Source organism: Gallus gallus, chromosome 3 (assembly GCF_016699485.2).
Source record: "Gallus gallus isolate bGalGal1 chromosome 3, bGalGal1.mat.broiler.GRCg7b, whole genome shotgun sequence".
In the NCBI taxonomy this organism is placed as follows: Eukaryota; Metazoa; Chordata; class Aves; order Galliformes; family Phasianidae; genus Gallus; species Gallus gallus.
Genome location: NC_052534.1, coordinates 110,608,676 through 110,624,085, shown reverse-complemented (window position 1 = coordinate 110,624,085; position 15,410 = coordinate 110,608,676). Strand labels below are relative to the sequence as shown.

At 53.0% G+C, this 15,410-nt stretch overlaps 2 protein-coding genes across 2 annotated transcripts; both read left to right on the top strand.

Annotated features, from left to right (window-relative positions):
• The first annotated feature begins 342 nt into the window (after window positions 1-342).
• Window positions 343-3,421, top strand: LOC124417860. Its single transcript, XM_046939591.1, has 5 exons — window positions 343-469; window positions 1,381-1,581; window positions 2,156-2,323; window positions 2,969-3,132; window positions 3,240-3,421. The coding sequence occupies exons 1-5, from the start codon at window positions 343-345 to the stop codon at window positions 3,252-3,254; spliced, it is 675 nt and encodes a 224-aa protein (XP_046795547.1). The 3' UTR covers window positions 3,255-3,421.
• A 6,750-nt stretch (window positions 3,422-10,171) lies between these two features.
• Window positions 10,172-13,307, top strand: LOC121110409 (rho GTPase-activating protein 32-like). Its single transcript, XM_040698626.1, has 5 exons — window positions 10,172-10,219; window positions 10,486-10,631; window positions 11,126-11,327; window positions 12,126-12,262; window positions 12,796-13,307. The coding sequence occupies exons 1-5, from the start codon at window positions 10,173-10,175 to the stop codon at window positions 13,278-13,280; spliced, it is 1,017 nt and encodes a 338-aa protein (XP_040554560.1). The 5' UTR covers window position 10,172; the 3' UTR covers window positions 13,281-13,307.
• Window positions 13,308-15,410: the final 2,103 nt, after the last annotated feature.

The window sequence follows — 15,410 nt, the reverse complement described above, 5'->3', positions numbered from 1 at the left end:
AGAAACAGGTGGGCATTTTGTGTATTTACGTATGTAAATATAATATATATATTGCTGGCTGATTCATTTCACCACAATAATCATTCTAACTATGAAGTTTGTAAAATACTGTCAGAATCATGGGTTATCTAAACAAAAATACCACGTAACTGCTGAAAAGTGGTGTTTTCAGGGAGAAAATGTTTTTGTTTTTTTTTAATGGAAGAAAAGTGGAATTTTGGGGGAAAATATGTGTAATATAACTTAAAAAAGTAGTATTTTTAGGGTGAAAATAGGGGACTTTAGGGTGAAAAAAAGGCATTTTAGAGGCTGTGGTGGGCTAGACAAAATCCACCCAGCAAGATGAAGAAATCCCCAGCTGGCAGCTGGTGTTCCTGCTTCAGCCTGGGAAAGCCATCCTCCGTAGCCACACATGAACTGCAGCACAATGCCAGGGAGCCCTCAGAAACAGAGGTTGTGGTCCTGGCAGGTAAGAGTGCACATCCATCTTTCAAAACACTGCTTGTCAGCGCCATCGAATTCATGCTTTCAGTAGGCTTGTACCACCTTCTAGCGTTCAAGCCTGTGCTTTCAGTTCAGCCCTGTCTTTCTTTCCCAAATGAGTCTCTGGTGAAGTCAAGATCTGGACCTGCCGGAGCACACCCCTCTCGTGTCTTTCCCCGAGTAGTTTTTGAAAGACAGGAGATGGGCACCACTGCAATGTGTCTCAGAATGATTTCTTCTGACACTTATTATGGACGGAAGAGTACTTTTGTGGCTCCATGTTGCCTTTGTATCAGCAGACACACACTTAAACTATGCAACACTGCATCAGGGTAAAGGTTTTCTTCAAGGGCTTTGGTGTTGTAGTAAGCGTCTTGTGGGGGCATTGGATGTACGGGACAGGCCTCTCCCGAAACATAGAGAGACAGTGCTATCGTGCTGACCTTGATGCAGAGAAAACAGGAGAAGAAGAAGAATGAGAAAAGAATGTGGAGACGGCCAAATAAGGCACAATGTTGTCTGGTATGAACCAATCAGAGTGGGACATGACAGCACGGTTTTGTAGCTAAAAATGTAATATAAGCTGTGTTTTAGTAGTGAATAGAGGCCATTTTACCGCTCATCATATTGGTGTCACCTCGCTATATGGCCAAGCTGCAGGCTCCCTTAAGCAACGAACATCACGGTTGCCTGCAAAAGGCAACATTTGGAGTCCAAACAAAAGAGAAAGACAAGCAACAAATGCACAAAAGTTACTTTCAAGACAGTGGTACTACTGATGCTAGAAGCCTATTTGCTTTGTCCTGCTGCCACTACATAACCAAATCTCAAGAACCACTCTCATCATTCAGCTTGTGAAAGATTGCCACTAATCCCTGCGTGTCTACTCCTTCCTAGTTGAATCGAGCCCTTGTCCACCCAGAAGAGCCACAGCAAGCAACAATGATGCACTGTGTGCTTCCATCAATGGAGAGCTCCTAAGAAGCACAAATCGCTGCAGTTCCAGTGACAGCCTTCATGACAACAGTGATGGGCAGAAGAAGCTCATCCAAGTTCAAGCTCTCATTTCTCCCAGCTCTGCTGAAGACTCTGACCCTGGTGGTGCTCAATGAGCTTTTGGATGTTATGTTGAGGAACATGGTTTAGTGAGAATGATTGGTGCTGGGCGAATGGTTGGACTGGATGATCCTGTGGGTCTTTTCCAACCTTAGAGGGTCTATGATTCACAGGGTTTGGAATGAATGCGACAAACAGCAAGGCACCTCAGCTTGCAAGGCTATGGCTGTGGGCTGTGCATGCAGCAGAGCTCTGGGTTTGTTCCCGCTTTGTCTGGCCGTGGGATGTGTGCAACGAGAGCTCTGCTCCGATTGTGTATGGTAGCAAATAATCTCCAGCATCCTGGCTGCTGCTCATGATCATGCCAAGCTTCCTGGCCTCGCTGCTCCCGCCAGCTGTCTCCTCCTGCCGTGTCCATTTGTGGCTGCCAGCTACGAGCCGGTCCTGCAGAGCATCTCCAGCCCTGCTGTCAGCATCACCATCCAGCTGGGGCAGGAGGAGCTCCCCGTGAGGAGCGCTTGCCCTTCCCCCGACGTGTCATTGGTCAGCGGCAGCGCTGCCCCTCCGCCGGCCTCTCATTGGTCAGCGGCAGCTCCGCCGGCTCCCACTGGCTGAGCCGCTGTGCGCGGGAGCGGCGGTTGGGAGCCGGCTGTTGCAGGCGCGGCTCTCCTCACAGAGCAGCGGTCCGGCAGGCGAGCGCGGCGGCAACCGGAGCTGTCCGGGCAGCACCGGGCGGGAAGCCGCGGCTCAACGGGAGCGAGTGCTGAGGACAGCTCCGCCGGAGGTGTGCGGGAGAACGGGAGAGGGAGAGGGAGAGGCGCCCTGCACGGCCCCAAGCACCCTGCCCTCCCCTCCCGTCCCCCGTGGAACCCCCGTGGGGTTGGGCTGTGGGCTGTGGGACTGGGATGAGGGCTGTGGGATGGGCCGTGCGTTTGGTACGGATCAAGGCCTCGGCTCCCCCAGCGCCACAGTGCTGCTGGCAGCATCCGGGCTGTGCCCCCCCTCCCCCCCCCGCCGCCCCCAACCCCTCCAGCGCTGCTCCCGGTGCCCCCCGGACTCCCTGCAGCCCCCCAGAACCAGGGCTAAGGAGGGCGTGGGAGTCAAAAGGACATGGGCAACCTTTTTTTCAGTGGTCTGTGGGGTCAGGAGAGGGGGGAAATGGCCCTAAACCGGAGTACAGGAAGTTCTGCACCAACGTGGGAAGGAACTTGTTCACAGTGAGGTGACGGAGCACTGGAACAGGCTGCCCAGGGAGGCTGTGGATTCTCCTTCCCTGGAGATACTCCAGACCCAGCTGGATGCCCACCTGTGCAGCCTGCTGTACGGAGCCTGTTGAGCAGGGGGGGGAGTTGGACTCGATGATCTCTAGGGATCTCTTCCAGCCCCTACTGTTCTGTGATTCTGTGATTGTAATCGTTGCTTCTTGCAGCAGCAGAGTGTTTCACAAGAGAGAAAATCATGGCGGCCATGAACTGGCTTTCTGTGGTTGGTAAAGCTGTGCTGAGATCTGGGCTGACTATTGCAGCTGAAAATGCGTGCCAAGTCTGCAGACACAGAGGAATAAGTTTTCCCTGCAGATGGAGCTTGTCTAAGGTAAGTCCTTCCTAGGTGAGCTTCTGCTTTAAAGCATCAAGTTGTATAAAGAAGGTAACCTTAAAAGCAAGGTTGCCAGTTCTTTTTTTACCCAAGTGATTTTTTAGCAAGGAGAGATTTGAGGTGCTGTTTGGTAATGGAAGATGGAGAGAGGAAAAGCGAGTAAAAGGCATGCTGTGCATAGCCAGCGCATCCCATCTGCACCGTTGTTCCCATGCACAAAGGAGGAGCAGCTCAGCAAGCTTGGCCTGGGCCGTGGAAGGGAGCATACAAACATCTGGACCAACACGACAGGAGTTAGTTCTGCAGGTTGGTTGCTTTCTGCTGTTTGTCCCACATCCTGTTGCTCGGTGGTAGATTTGTTCCCGTTCCGTGCTACCAGGAATGTCCTAGAGCATTTTGGTTTCAGCTGTCGCAACGCTTTGATCCCTTGCTTGCTGGGCTGGGGCGTTTGAAGAATGATGCCCGTGCTGATGTCCAGCCAGGCACTAGGGATGAGTCTGCATAGCAGGGTATGTGTGGCAGGACTGAGGCTTGGGGAGCAGGCCAGGTGGAATCCAGTGCGCTTTGCTCTTGTTCTCAGTGTTTGTTTTTGCTCAGGAGGGCAGGTGGTGAAGCTCATGAAGCAATGCCTGCAGATGGGGTTTGCGGAGCAAGAGGTCCTGCAGGCCTTGTGTGACACGCATGGAGCTGTAGCGGGGCTGCATCAGTGTAAAACAGCAGAAATGCACGGAGGTGTGAAGGTGAGCGGTGGGCTCCAGTAGTGCAGGAGGGGATGTACATGCTCAGGGTTTGGCTGCTTCCGTGTGTGTTTTAAGTGAGTGTGATCCCTCTGCTTGGTCTGTTTGAGTGTATGGAACAAGTGTGCCATCCTTTGTGATGGAGTCGTGTGCAAGGAGTCCTATGGATCTGAGAGCTGACTTGAAGCCTGTGGGCATCACGGAGGTGTAGGGGTAGGGGATGAGGCAAGGGAAGTTGGGGTAAGGGGATGAGGCGTAGGGACAGGAACTTCCTTGGCCGATGTGAAGTGCTGCCATTCTCTTTTTGGATTAGGTATCTCTGTGTGTTTTTTAATGAAGAACAAACTCACTGTTCAGCTTGTGAGTGAATTCATTCACGCCTGTTAGTCGGTGTCATTCTCTCCATGGAGCTGCAATTGAAACGAATGCTTCTGGTGTGATGTCTGGTCCCTCCCGCGTTCTCAGAAGAACCAAGTTGGCAAGGCCTGGCTCTTGATTGGTGAGCAAAGGCAAAAATGCACGCGGGAAAGAAATTGGCAAAGCAGTCTGGTAGTAGTTCTGTGTTTCTCTTCCTTTATTTCCATGCAGGTGAAAGAGATGGCTGCTCTAAGCCGCCCTTGAATGCAAAGAAGGACCCTAGTGTGGATTTGCCATAGGCCCAGCAAGAGGTTCAACAAGACCGAGCGCCGGGTCCTGCACTTTGGTCATGCCAACCCCATGCCAGCCTCTCCAGGATTTGGCTGAGATAGAATTCCAACCACCAACGGATTTCTCGAACGCTGGGGTGCCCTTTTGGAATCCCATGGTCTTGTGACGTGGTCTTGCCTCCCCACCTTGCCCATCCATGGTGGAGCAGCCGGGTGGCCCTCAGTGATGTCACAAGCGGCTAGAATGAGGGGAGGAGCAGCGCATGCTGCGTCCCTTCATTGGAGCGCTTGAGCTCGGCCTGAGTACGTGGCTTGTTGCACTTGTGCATTGACTGAGTCTGTTCATCTTCAGCCCGTCTTGCGCAGCGTCTTGTAGGTAAGCTGAGCTGGTGCGGGATAGACGGGTGGGCAGCGAGGGCTTGAGAAGTGCTGGCTGGCGGAGCTCCTAGGATCACAGTGCTTAGTCTGGACCGTCAGACGCCATTTTCCCCCAGGCCATCCATTCCAAAGCCGTCCATCAAGATGGCATTTGTCCCACGGTTTTTCCCTCGCCTTCCTTGCTAAATTGTGCAGGCTCACTGACCTGCTCTTTCTCTGTCCCCTCCCCACCCTCCTCCTGCTCCCTTGGTGCAGCTTTTGCTCGTGGAAGATCAGAGCAAAGTGACAAGGAACGGCTGCGGGTTCGAGGATCATCTTCTACCTTGTTCTGATCTCTTGCCAGGTACGTGCCATGTTTTGTCCCCCCACATGGTTCAGCAGCCCGTGTTTAGTGGCACCGTGTGTAGTAACACAGCCTCGTCCAGCTGGGATGCGGCACTGGTCACGCGTGGGTTTTTTCCACTTCCCCTCCAGCTCAGCCCTTGGCAGGATGCTGCCTGTAGTGCTGGGACCAGCTAGTGTGAAGGAAAGCAATCCCTTAGGCAAAGAGCCCTAGCCGCAGTTTGTGCAGAGCTGCACAACATGAGCCAGGGGCACAAGCGAGCATGCTTTGGCTGTGTGAGTGTGCCCGACAGCTGTAGGGAGCACAGCGGGCATGCAGGCAGAGGAAATGCGTGGGCAAGGCTGCGGCCGGCGCTGGTGGTGAGGCTGCTGCTGGGAGCCGGGGGCTGGGGAGCAGCTCCAGCCCCAGCCGTGACACCTTTCCCTGGCCTGCTACTGCGCTCTCAGCGTGCTCTGGGCAAATGCATCTGCTGCTTTGTGCCAGAGTCCCCATCTGCTAGCAGAGGGACAGCGACTTGGTCCAACGCTGCGTATTCAAACGGCTGTCCCGTTTGAATAGACTGCACAGAGTGGTTGTTTCTAGAACACCTGCCTCCGCCAGGGGGCAACTGAGAGTAGTTCTGAAGAAGACTCTCAATCCAGTGCTGTGTGAACACAGGAAATGTGTTTCTTTTCTGTTGCAGCTTGTCGTGCCTGCTGCGATGGGCATCGCGAGCAGCGAGATCAGCTGTGGGCCTGACCTGGCGTGGACAGAGGTACAGTGTGAAGCTGTGATTGGTCTTTGTTCCCTGACTTGAGCCAGCAGTGTGAGCCACAGGTGTGCTCTCCTGCTTTTCAAGAGAGAGAGAGCATCCTTCCGGCTCCCTTGGTGTCACTGAAGAGCTGCCTTGAAAGCTTCATTTCCTTGCTAGTGGCATCTAGATGGCACCCTGAAATCCTCCTTGTTTGTCCTCAGCTCCTCACCGTGGCCTGTGCTCTCTGTTTCAGCCTGAGAACCAGGGGAAGCCCTTGCTGGTGCATGAGGAGCCATCTCTTAATATTCCGGCTATTGCTGCTGGCCATGTTATTAAGAGATACGTTGCCCAGGCAGCGGATGAGCTCTCCTTGGAGGTAAGCAGTTAAAGGCGTTCCTTGTTGTCATGGCCAGAAGAGTATACCGTGTGAATGCATCAGGAATATTCTCAGACACCTTCAGAATGCCTTGTGAGGCAAAGCCCAGAAGATGCAGGTCCAGACAGGACTTGCACTGGGTTGGATGCGGGGAGGAGTTCAGCCATGTGTAAAAGACGGTTTGATTTGGCATGCTTGCACTGTATTCTGTCTGGTGTGTAAGGCAGTGACTCTTGTACCTCCCAGTTCAGCTTTCCGACGGGAAATGCCTGAAGAGCTGCCCCGGTGCAATTGCTCTCAAGCTGTGCGCTATTTGGCAGTGCAGAAGAAGGGCGTCATTTCAGCTGTGCTTTCCTCCCAGCTGTGCTGAAGCTAGGGTTGATGTTGCAATGTCTTGCAGGTGGGAGACCTGGTGTGCATTATTGCTATGCCAGCAAAGGAGCTGAGCCCCTGGTGGAAAGGCAAGCGTGGCTTTCAGGTAGGCACAAGCTTCAGGCTTGTGGGCGCAACGGCAGTCAAGTCAGGAAGGTCAGCTTAGAGCTGCTCGGCCTGCACAGGGTGGCTTCTGGACGTAAACAGTTTCCCTGTGTCGGTGTCAGCGGCCTTTCCCTTTGGCTCTGGGCTTGGGTAGGAAACCGTCTCCTCGTGTGACTTAGAAGCAAGAGCTTCTCCTGCTCACTACACAGTCAGGAGTTGACCATCTCTGTCCTTTGTACAAGCATGGGGGACAGAGCCATCTTCTCTGGAACCAAGTCTTGGTTTTGTAGGTCTTTTGGCTGCAAATGTTGAATGAGGGTTACTTTTCTGCAGGCCATTCTTTCTTGGTTTAACAGTGGAGGCCTGAGAAGTGCTGCATTCAGTATTCCATCTCTCTTCTTCTTCTTGTTCCAGGTTGGATTTTTCCCTGGTGAGTGCGTGGAGCTCATCAACGGAAAAATTCCTGAGGCCCTCATCGATTCAGCACCAAAGCCAGGTATGGATGTTACATTTGATGGCGCGGGGAAGTCAAAGGGAGTCGTCTTCTGGGTGTGTTCCGTGTTGAATAGCTCCTTTATCCATCCCACGTTATCCTCTGTGTTGATGATCCTTCATGCATCCCACGGGGCATATGGCTGCTGTTTTGTAGGCAGTGAGAATGGGGGCTTGGGCAAATGATAGGATCCTCATAGAATGGCTTGGGATGGAAGGGACCTCAAGGATCATCAAGCTCCAAACCCCGTGCCTCAGGCTGGGCCGCCAACCTCCACTTTGAATGTCAGGCTAGACCAGGCTGCCCAGGGCCCCATCCAACGTGGCCTTGGACTCCTCCAGGGACGGGGAAAATCCGTTGTTGTATGTACTTGTTGGCAATGTTCTTCCCGCTTTTACGTGCTCTGTGGAATGTGTGACGCTCGGCCTGGTCCCACTGAGCCCAACGTGAAATGAACTGGTTTCTTCCTTGTGTTGTGCAGCACCAAAGAAGCGTGGCAAGCTCATCAGCTTCCTTCGTTCCTTCGCGAAGGCCCGCCCAAAGAAACCGAAGCAGCGGGAGATGGAGAAGGAGAAGGAAGGGGTGTTTGGCTGTGACCTGGGAGAGCATCTTCTCCACTCTGGCCGTGATGGTAAGGAACAGCCCGTTCCTGAGAGCTTCCTCTGTTGGGCATGTAAAGATGAAAGGGAGATCATCTCTGGCAAGGGGCAGGTTGATAGCGGTGGAGAAAGGTGAGGTGGGAGTTGATGGCTGAAAGGTAAGCTGAGGCTAATGCTCATAGGAGACCAGCCCACTTGTATTTGCTTAAAGCAAAAGGTGTAAGCCAATCCCACGCTAGCCTGAAAACAAAGGCCGCCTTTTGGCCAAAGAGAGTGTACTGCGTCAGTTTCCTAGCTCTTCTGGACGTGAGGTTTCACGCCTCCATTGCGGTGGGAGTTGTGACGGGACTTGCAGTGTCTCTGGCTTCCCCAGAATTACTTTCTGCAGGCTGATGGGCAGGTCCTGGCATTTCTGGAAAGCCAAGAGCACGTCTGTGTCCACTTTCCTCCCTGGCTCCTGCCTGTCAGAGACGTCTGTGCCGGCTTTCTTTCTCCTCTAAGGAGGAGGCATGCAGTAGCGTGGCTGGGCTTAGTGGATGGGATGTGACAGGAGCAGCGGCTGAAGCAGGACTTGAATCAGGAGCTCAGCTAACCGCTGGCACTTGTTCCGTAGTCCCCCAGGTCCTCCAGAGCTGCGCTGAGTTCATTGAGCAGCACGGCGTGGTGCAGGGGATCTACCGCCTGTCCGGCGTGGCGTCCAAGATCCAGAAGCTACGGTAAGAGTGCTGCGACTGACACAGCTGTCAGTAGGGGCATGTGCCATGCTGCGGGCGTTCTGAGGCCTGCGCTGTGGGGCAGCTGTGTGCCGGCAGCGTGCGCTCAGCGGTGGTGCGCCAGGCTTGTGTCTGTTTGCTAGGAGCACGGGGCGTTGAGTAGACTTGCTGGGGCAGGAAGTTCTCCTTCAGTCCTTGAGAGCATTGGAAGGCTGCGGGGGACTGCGGTGTCAGCTCTCATTCCCGTTTCCTCTTGTTGGTAGAGCCCTTTGGAGCAGCCCACACTCCTCCTTGCTGCTCTGGGCTCCTGGCATGTGACTGTGGAGTAGGCAGCCAGTTGTCAGAGCGTTTCTTTTCTCCTGTGAAGCAGGAACCCCTTCCATTTCTCCACTGTATCGTGTATTGCTTTGGACTTGTCTTCCTCTTTCTCAAAGCCCGTTTTTGTGTCCTTTTCTCCAGCCATGAATTTGAGTCTGAGCAGATTCCGGAGCTAACCGTCCGTGACGTTCACAGCGTGAGCTCCCTGTGCAAGATGTACTTCAGGGAGCTCCCGAACCCTCTGCTGACCGAGCAGCTGTATGGCAAGTTCTCGGTAAGCACAAGGCAATGGCTTTCGTGTCCCTCTTCCCTGGGCCTCTTGGCATGGCCTGTCACATACACACACGCCTGCGCACCTCATGGTCTTTTTTTCTGATTTTCTGTTAGCCCCATGAGGTAGACTCGCATGTCTCTGCCACATCCTGCAGCATACTGATGCCACTTTTGATGCTCCCAGGAGGTGGTCATTTCTGTATTCACAATGCTTGCGAGGAGCTGAGGTGCACAATCAGGCTGTAAAGCAGCCCAGTGCTTGGACTGCTTGGCCTTGATGGCACCAGCTGCGTGTCGCTGTGTTCCCCGGATTTTCTGCCTGTTGGAAGGCATAAAATCCGCCTCGGTGCTGAGCAACAGCGTTCTGTCTTCATAGTTGCCGAGCCTGCGGCAGGTATCTCTACTGATCTGTGTCGAAATCTCTCTCTGCTTTCTTCCAGGATGCTGTTTGTGCCGCTACAGATGAGGAGCGGTTGCTCAGAATGCAGGACGTCATCCAGCAGCTGCCTGCGCCTCACTACAGGTCAGAAAACCGCTGCCTTCAGTCTGGTGAGCTCAGCCCTGCTGCATTTCAGAGGGCGATGATGCAATGGCAGGCTTTGTCTCACGCTCGCAACATGATGCCTGTGTGTGTGTTGAAGTGGTTGCTGGCTCCGTGGGGTTGATGGATTGGGTCAGTTCCTGGGCACGGGGGCACGGCTGGTGCAGCTGATGGCTGCGTCTGTGCTGTGCTGGGGCTTGGTGCTGCAGCGTGGCACCTGGGAAAGCTTGATCTGCTTCCTATTCCGTGACAGTAGCAAGAACAAGCAGTGGCATGTCTTGAGGTTTGTTTTGTGAATTGCAGCACGGCATGCTCAGTGGTGCTGAAGGTCTGCCTCTTGCTTTCCAGGACACTGGCGTACCTGATGAGACACTTGGCTTGTCTCGCTGGGAGCTGCTCTGCCACAAACATGCCCGCTAAGAACTTAGCGATTGTGTGGGCTCCCAACCTCTTCAGGTAAACTTCTTTTTCCGTTTCAGCACAAGGCTTAGATCTGTTCTCCCCACGGGCACACTTTCTAGAGGAGGTCAATTTCTGCTCTCTTGTTTTTGTCAAATGGGGCTGGTGTGTCCTTGGTCCTCCAGGAGAATTTCTTCAGTGGCATCACTGATTGCCCACTGCGGAAGTCTCCAGAACCCAATTGGACAGCTTTTGGCTGGCCAAATCCAGACGTGGGGAAATGATCTGGGATCCATGACTTCTCCAATCTGCCTTTTCTACAGATCCCAGCAGAACGAGTCTGCCTGCGCCAGCGGACGAGCTGTTTGCATGGAACTGCAGAGGCAGTCGGATGTGGTAGAGTTCATCGTCAACCACACAGACGTCCTCTTCTGCTCCAGATCCACATCGGGCATCGGAGATGGAGCAGGTGAGCGTCTTCCTGCATTAGCTTTGTCTTGATCAGACACCTTGATCAAATGCAGGCCTTCTCCAAGATGGCTGAAAGATGCTTTTACTATCGAGGGGCCAGCAGGCTTGTGGGCGTAGATTAGAATATGGCACCCTGTGGCTGGATGCTGAGAGTGTCCAAGCCGAAACGTGAGAAGGAGAAAACCGTCCCTGCCATGATGATGTTTTGCATGCAGGTGAAGCTTGATGAAAGCGTGGCAGCAAAGCTTTCTGAGTTCCCTGCCCCCCTCTTCTTGGGTTTTTGTTTGCTTGTTACAATATAGTGAGCTGCTCTGAACGATGACTGTGTCCTTTGCCATAAACGTACCTCTAACCACACGGCTCTTTGGACCTCCTCTTCTTCCAGTGGCTCAGATAAGCAAGTCTGAGAAGCGGGCAGCACCTCCTCCAGAAGTGTGATGGCTGTGCTGCTGCTTTCTGATCCTCCCTCTTAGCTGTGGTCTTCCCTTCCAGGGCACAGTTCTCCATCAGGGCCCAAGTCTGTGGAGGTGTCTTCTCCCGCCACCAGGCTACTCACCGTGGAGGAGGCACAGGCACAGAGGCGAGGCCACAGCAACTCTCCCACACTGACGCACAGCAGGGACATCGAAGTGGAAGAAGGCCCCGCAGCTGCAGGGGGTAAATTCCACACAGTCATCGACTTTCCGTCTGAAAGGTAAAGAGGACTTTCTTTTCCAGCACCTTCCTATCAGACGTGGTTGGGTGGGCTTTTGTGGGTTTTTCTCCACTACTGCTAGTGCAAAAACTTGCAGAAGCTACGTGACGTTAATGGTGTGTGTGGTGGTGTACTCAATCTCTGCTCCCTTTGGACTCTGAGATTCAACTCACACACAGTTGCCCGACAGGCTCAGTTTAGCCACCAAAGGGGGCCATTCCTTCCTCGCTGGGCAGGCAGTCACGAGATGGATCAAGGCACACGGACCTCTATCCTGGCCTGTGCTGACTGTACCTGGAAACGTTGGGGTTTTCCAGCTTTCCGGGCCGTGTGCCTGAAACCAATTCCAGTTCTCCTCTAAGCAGAGCTGTAGGTCAGACTTGCTGGCACTAGAGGCTAAACATGGCAGTGAGGTGAGGCCGATGAGCTGTTAATACCAGAGTAAGAGATGCTTCTGAATTTCCTCTATGGCTGCACGGTTCCTCAGAAAGCAGTTACGCCTGCCAGCTCAATCAAAGCCATCCCTTCGCTGCTGTCCTGGACAGCTGTGCAGCCTTGGCTCGCATGCTCTGCATCTTGCTTGACATGGTTGAGGGGAATGTAGCCAGCAAGACTCCAGGGCTGAGCTCTAGGAATGGAACCATCCTCAACTGTGTGACACAGAGCGAGTTTCTAAGTTGTGTTCAGCAGAAGCCAGGCAGTGCTAGGAACAAGCAAGTGTTGGCAAGAGCTCAGGGCAGCTCTTCCCTCACCCGGCACCATGCACGACTCACGCCAGTCGCTGTTTTCTCTCTCCAGACCAAGCAAGATGAAGGAATCAGCAGCTGCCAGTTGGTGTTCCTGCTTCAGGCAGAGAAAACCATCCTCTGCGGCCAAGCGCCAACTGCAGCACAATGCCAGGGAGCCCTCAGAAACAGAGATCGTGGTCCTGGCAGGTAAGGGTGCACATCCAGCTTTTAAAACACTGCTTGTCAGCGCCATCGAATTCATGCTTTCAGTAGGCTGTACCTCCTTCTTGCGTTCAAGCCCGTGCCTAACATCTTCAGTTCGGCCCTGTCTTTCTTTCCCCGGTGAGTCTCTGGTGAAGTCATGATCTGGACCTGCACAAGGATCATTTTCAAGACAGTGGCACTGTTGCTAGAAGCCTGTTTGCTTCTTCTCACCACTACTACATAGCCAAATGTCAACAACCACTCTCGTACTTCAGCCTGTCACTGTCTTGGTTTTGTTTCCCTAGGGGGACGAGGAGACAGCAGGATTCTTTGCTCAGCTAAAAGTGCAGGCTTAATTAACAGCTATTGCTAACTCCTTTCTTTGTTGCTGTTGCTGCTGTTGTTGTTGTGGTTTAGAGCTAGCTGGGAAGCATCTTGCTTGTTGCTTGAAGCCTCCGTGACAGACAGCACCAAGCCTCGGCCTCCTTGGACAGTGAAAGTTTGACGCTAACCTCTGTGTATCTACTCCTTCCTAGGTGAATTGAGCCTTTGTCCACCCAGAAGAGCCGCAGCAAATAGCGGTGATGATCTGTGTGCTTCCATCAGCGGTGAGCTTCTAGGAAGCACGAACTGCTGCAGTTCCAGTGACAGCCTTCCATGCGATATCAGTGATGGACAGAAGGAGCTCATTCAAGTTGTAGCCCTCATTTCTCCCGGCTGTGTAGAAGACGCTGACCTGAGCCTGCCCGACACAGCAGTTACCGACCTGGACTGTGACGGGGCGTCACCGCAGTGCAGCCCCACCCAAGCACAGCCCGTGTGCCCCGACAGCAGTACCTCCATGCAGGATCACATCAGCGTCAGCAAGGAGGAGCCAAGCCTTGTGGAGGGGGACGTAGAATCGGAGCTCCAGTCCCAGGCACCAGGCAGCAGCACGAGCTCTGAGCCCCTCTCTCCTGAACAAGAGAGGATGAGTGCCGTGTGTCCACCGGACCTCTCACGCCCTCCTGGCTTTTACTGAATAAAAGCACGCTGGTGCTGGATCAACGCCTTGACTGCCTTCTGAGTCTTCATTCACAGGGATTGGGATGGATGCGACAAACAGCAAGGCACCTCAGCTTGCAAGGCTATGGCTGTGGGCTGTGCACGCAGCAGAGCTCCGGGTTTGTTCCCGCTTTGTCTGGCCGTGGGATGCGTGCAACGAGAGCTCTGCTCCAATTGTGTATGGTAGCAAATAATCTCTAGCATCCTGGCTGCTGCTCGTGATCATCCCAAGCTTGCAGGCTGTGGCTTTGTGATGCTTTTGAGGGCTTTTGGATGCTCTTGGATGCCTCAGCTGCTCCCGACAGCTCTCTCCTCCCGCCGTGTCCATTCCTGGCTCCCAGCTACAAGCTGGCCCTGCAGAGCATCTCCAGCCCTGTCAGCATCACTATCCAGCTGCGGCAGGAGGAGTTCATCCTGACCAACACCAGGTAGTACTTCTTGGTCTGCAGGTTAGCTGACATTTACCTGTAGTCCTCTCTTGCAGAAGAATCCAGAAGCAGAACCTTTTCCTCATCTGCAGCACACAAATGCTTTAAAAGCAGAAACAACCCAGGAAGCTCTGGGTTTGTGAGTCTGCATGGACATGCACTGACTGTGTTGATGGTGCTCTGCCATCCTTTATTTCCTTCTCCTTGCTTGACCATATTCTGCTCAGGAATGGAAACCTGCATGTCCCACAATTCCCTGGAACCCAACTTAGGTGACTGGTTGCCTGAACAGGTAAGGACCATGTACATATACAAATCTTCCATTGCACAGCATGGCAGTGCTCCCAGACTTTGTTATGGCTCTTTAGGGCACCTTCCAAGCTGTGTGTCATTTTCCTCTCACCTTTCCCTTGCTTTCCCTGAGGTTTTGCCTTGCTTTGCCCTTTTATTCCTGCTACCTTCTTCTGTGTTGCTCAGGTGTTGCAGTTCCTTTGTGAATATCAAATCCTGAAGCACTGCCACTCCACAAAAGAGCTATCCTCTCAGGTTGCGTTGCTTCACTTGTGCCCAGGGCCTTTTTCTGGGGCCCTAGAGCATAGAAGCAAATGGCAGTGGGAGGCCTGACTGGCTGGGATGTAGCCTAAATTTTAATCTTGACTGCGATGGTGACTTAACGGCCTGCAACTGAAGAATGATCCTGGGATGGTACAAAGTATCCTGACAGTTTTGAGAAAGCTTATAGTTGTGGCTGTAGCCACAAGTCTTTTTTTTTTTTCGTAGAGGGAGCTCATCTTGGTTGTAGGTCTTGTTCTTGCAAAGACTTGTTTTGCAACAGGTGTTCCACTTGGGCTCTGTAGCACGTGCTGGCTGTGCTGGTACAGCATGCAATGGAACAAACCCTGCAGACCCTGGGGAGAGTCCAAGCAGGAGAGTGGTTGCAGTGGGGATGAAAGACAAAGTGTCCTTTGAAGCAGGGGATGCCCTGCTGGCTCTGCCTATCACATCCACTGCTGGCATGTTCCTTCTTTCTCCTTTCTGGCAGTTTGCTGTCTCTCAAGGATCAGTCAGTTATTCGTTTCTCCATCACACTGCCCTTGCTTTCCCTGAGCATTTTCCCTGCTTTGCCCCATCTGTTTCTCTTATCTTACTTAACATTCCCCAGTGTTGCACTTCGGGATTCAATATTTATGAAGAAAATACTGCTATTCTTCAAGAGTGTTATCCAGTTGGGTTGCACTGCACCTCTTCATTCCTTAGATCTCTCTCTGGAGCACAAGAGCAGATTGATTGGGGGAGGTGTCGAGCAGATTGAGGTGGAAGTTGAAGACTCAAATTCAATGTTGCCAAGCCACTGCGGATGCCAAATCCATGCACAGGAGACTTGGCTGTGTACAGGAGTTACTCCAGGATGAGGAGCTGCCATTGGTCTTCAAGCAGGTAGGAGTTTGTTATCCATACATAATACTGCATTTGTTGTTGTTGTTTTAAAATCAGTGCCAGTATGCAGTCTGATCCAATGTGTTTGAAAAGCGTGGTTTAAGGATTGTCAGCTGAGAACAGCAGCAGAACATGGGGCTGTTGTAGGGGGAAGGCGTGGGGAAGGAAGCGGAGAAAGAAAAGGGAAAGCCTGAAAAAGGAATGGGGAAGGCAGGGGGTGAAGGAAGGGGGCAAGACATAGG

Coding starts and splice junctions, on each gene's coding strand:
- LOC124417860 (XM_046939591.1), top strand. CDS start 343: ATGAAGAAATCCCCAGCTGGCAGCTGGTGTTCCTGCTTCAGCCTGGGA. Junction 1,582..2,155: donor TGCTGAAGACTCTGACCCTG/GTGGTGCTCAAT, acceptor CCACTGGCTGAG/CCGCTGTGCGCGGGAGCGGC. Junction 2,324..2,968: donor TGAGGACAGCTCCGCCGGAG/GTGTGCGGGAGA, acceptor TGCTTCTTGCAG/CAGCAGAGTGTTTCACAAGA.
- LOC121110409 (XM_040698626.1), top strand. CDS start 10,173: ATGCCCGCTAAGAACTTAGCGATTGTGTGGGCTCCCAACCTCTTCAG. Junction 10,632..11,125: donor GGGCATCGGAGATGGAGCAG/GTGAGCGTCTTC, acceptor CTTCCCTTCCAG/GGCACAGTTCTCCATCAGGG. Junction 12,263..12,795: donor AGAGATCGTGGTCCTGGCAG/GTAAGGGTGCAC, acceptor ACTCCTTCCTAG/GTGAATTGAGCCTTTGTCCA.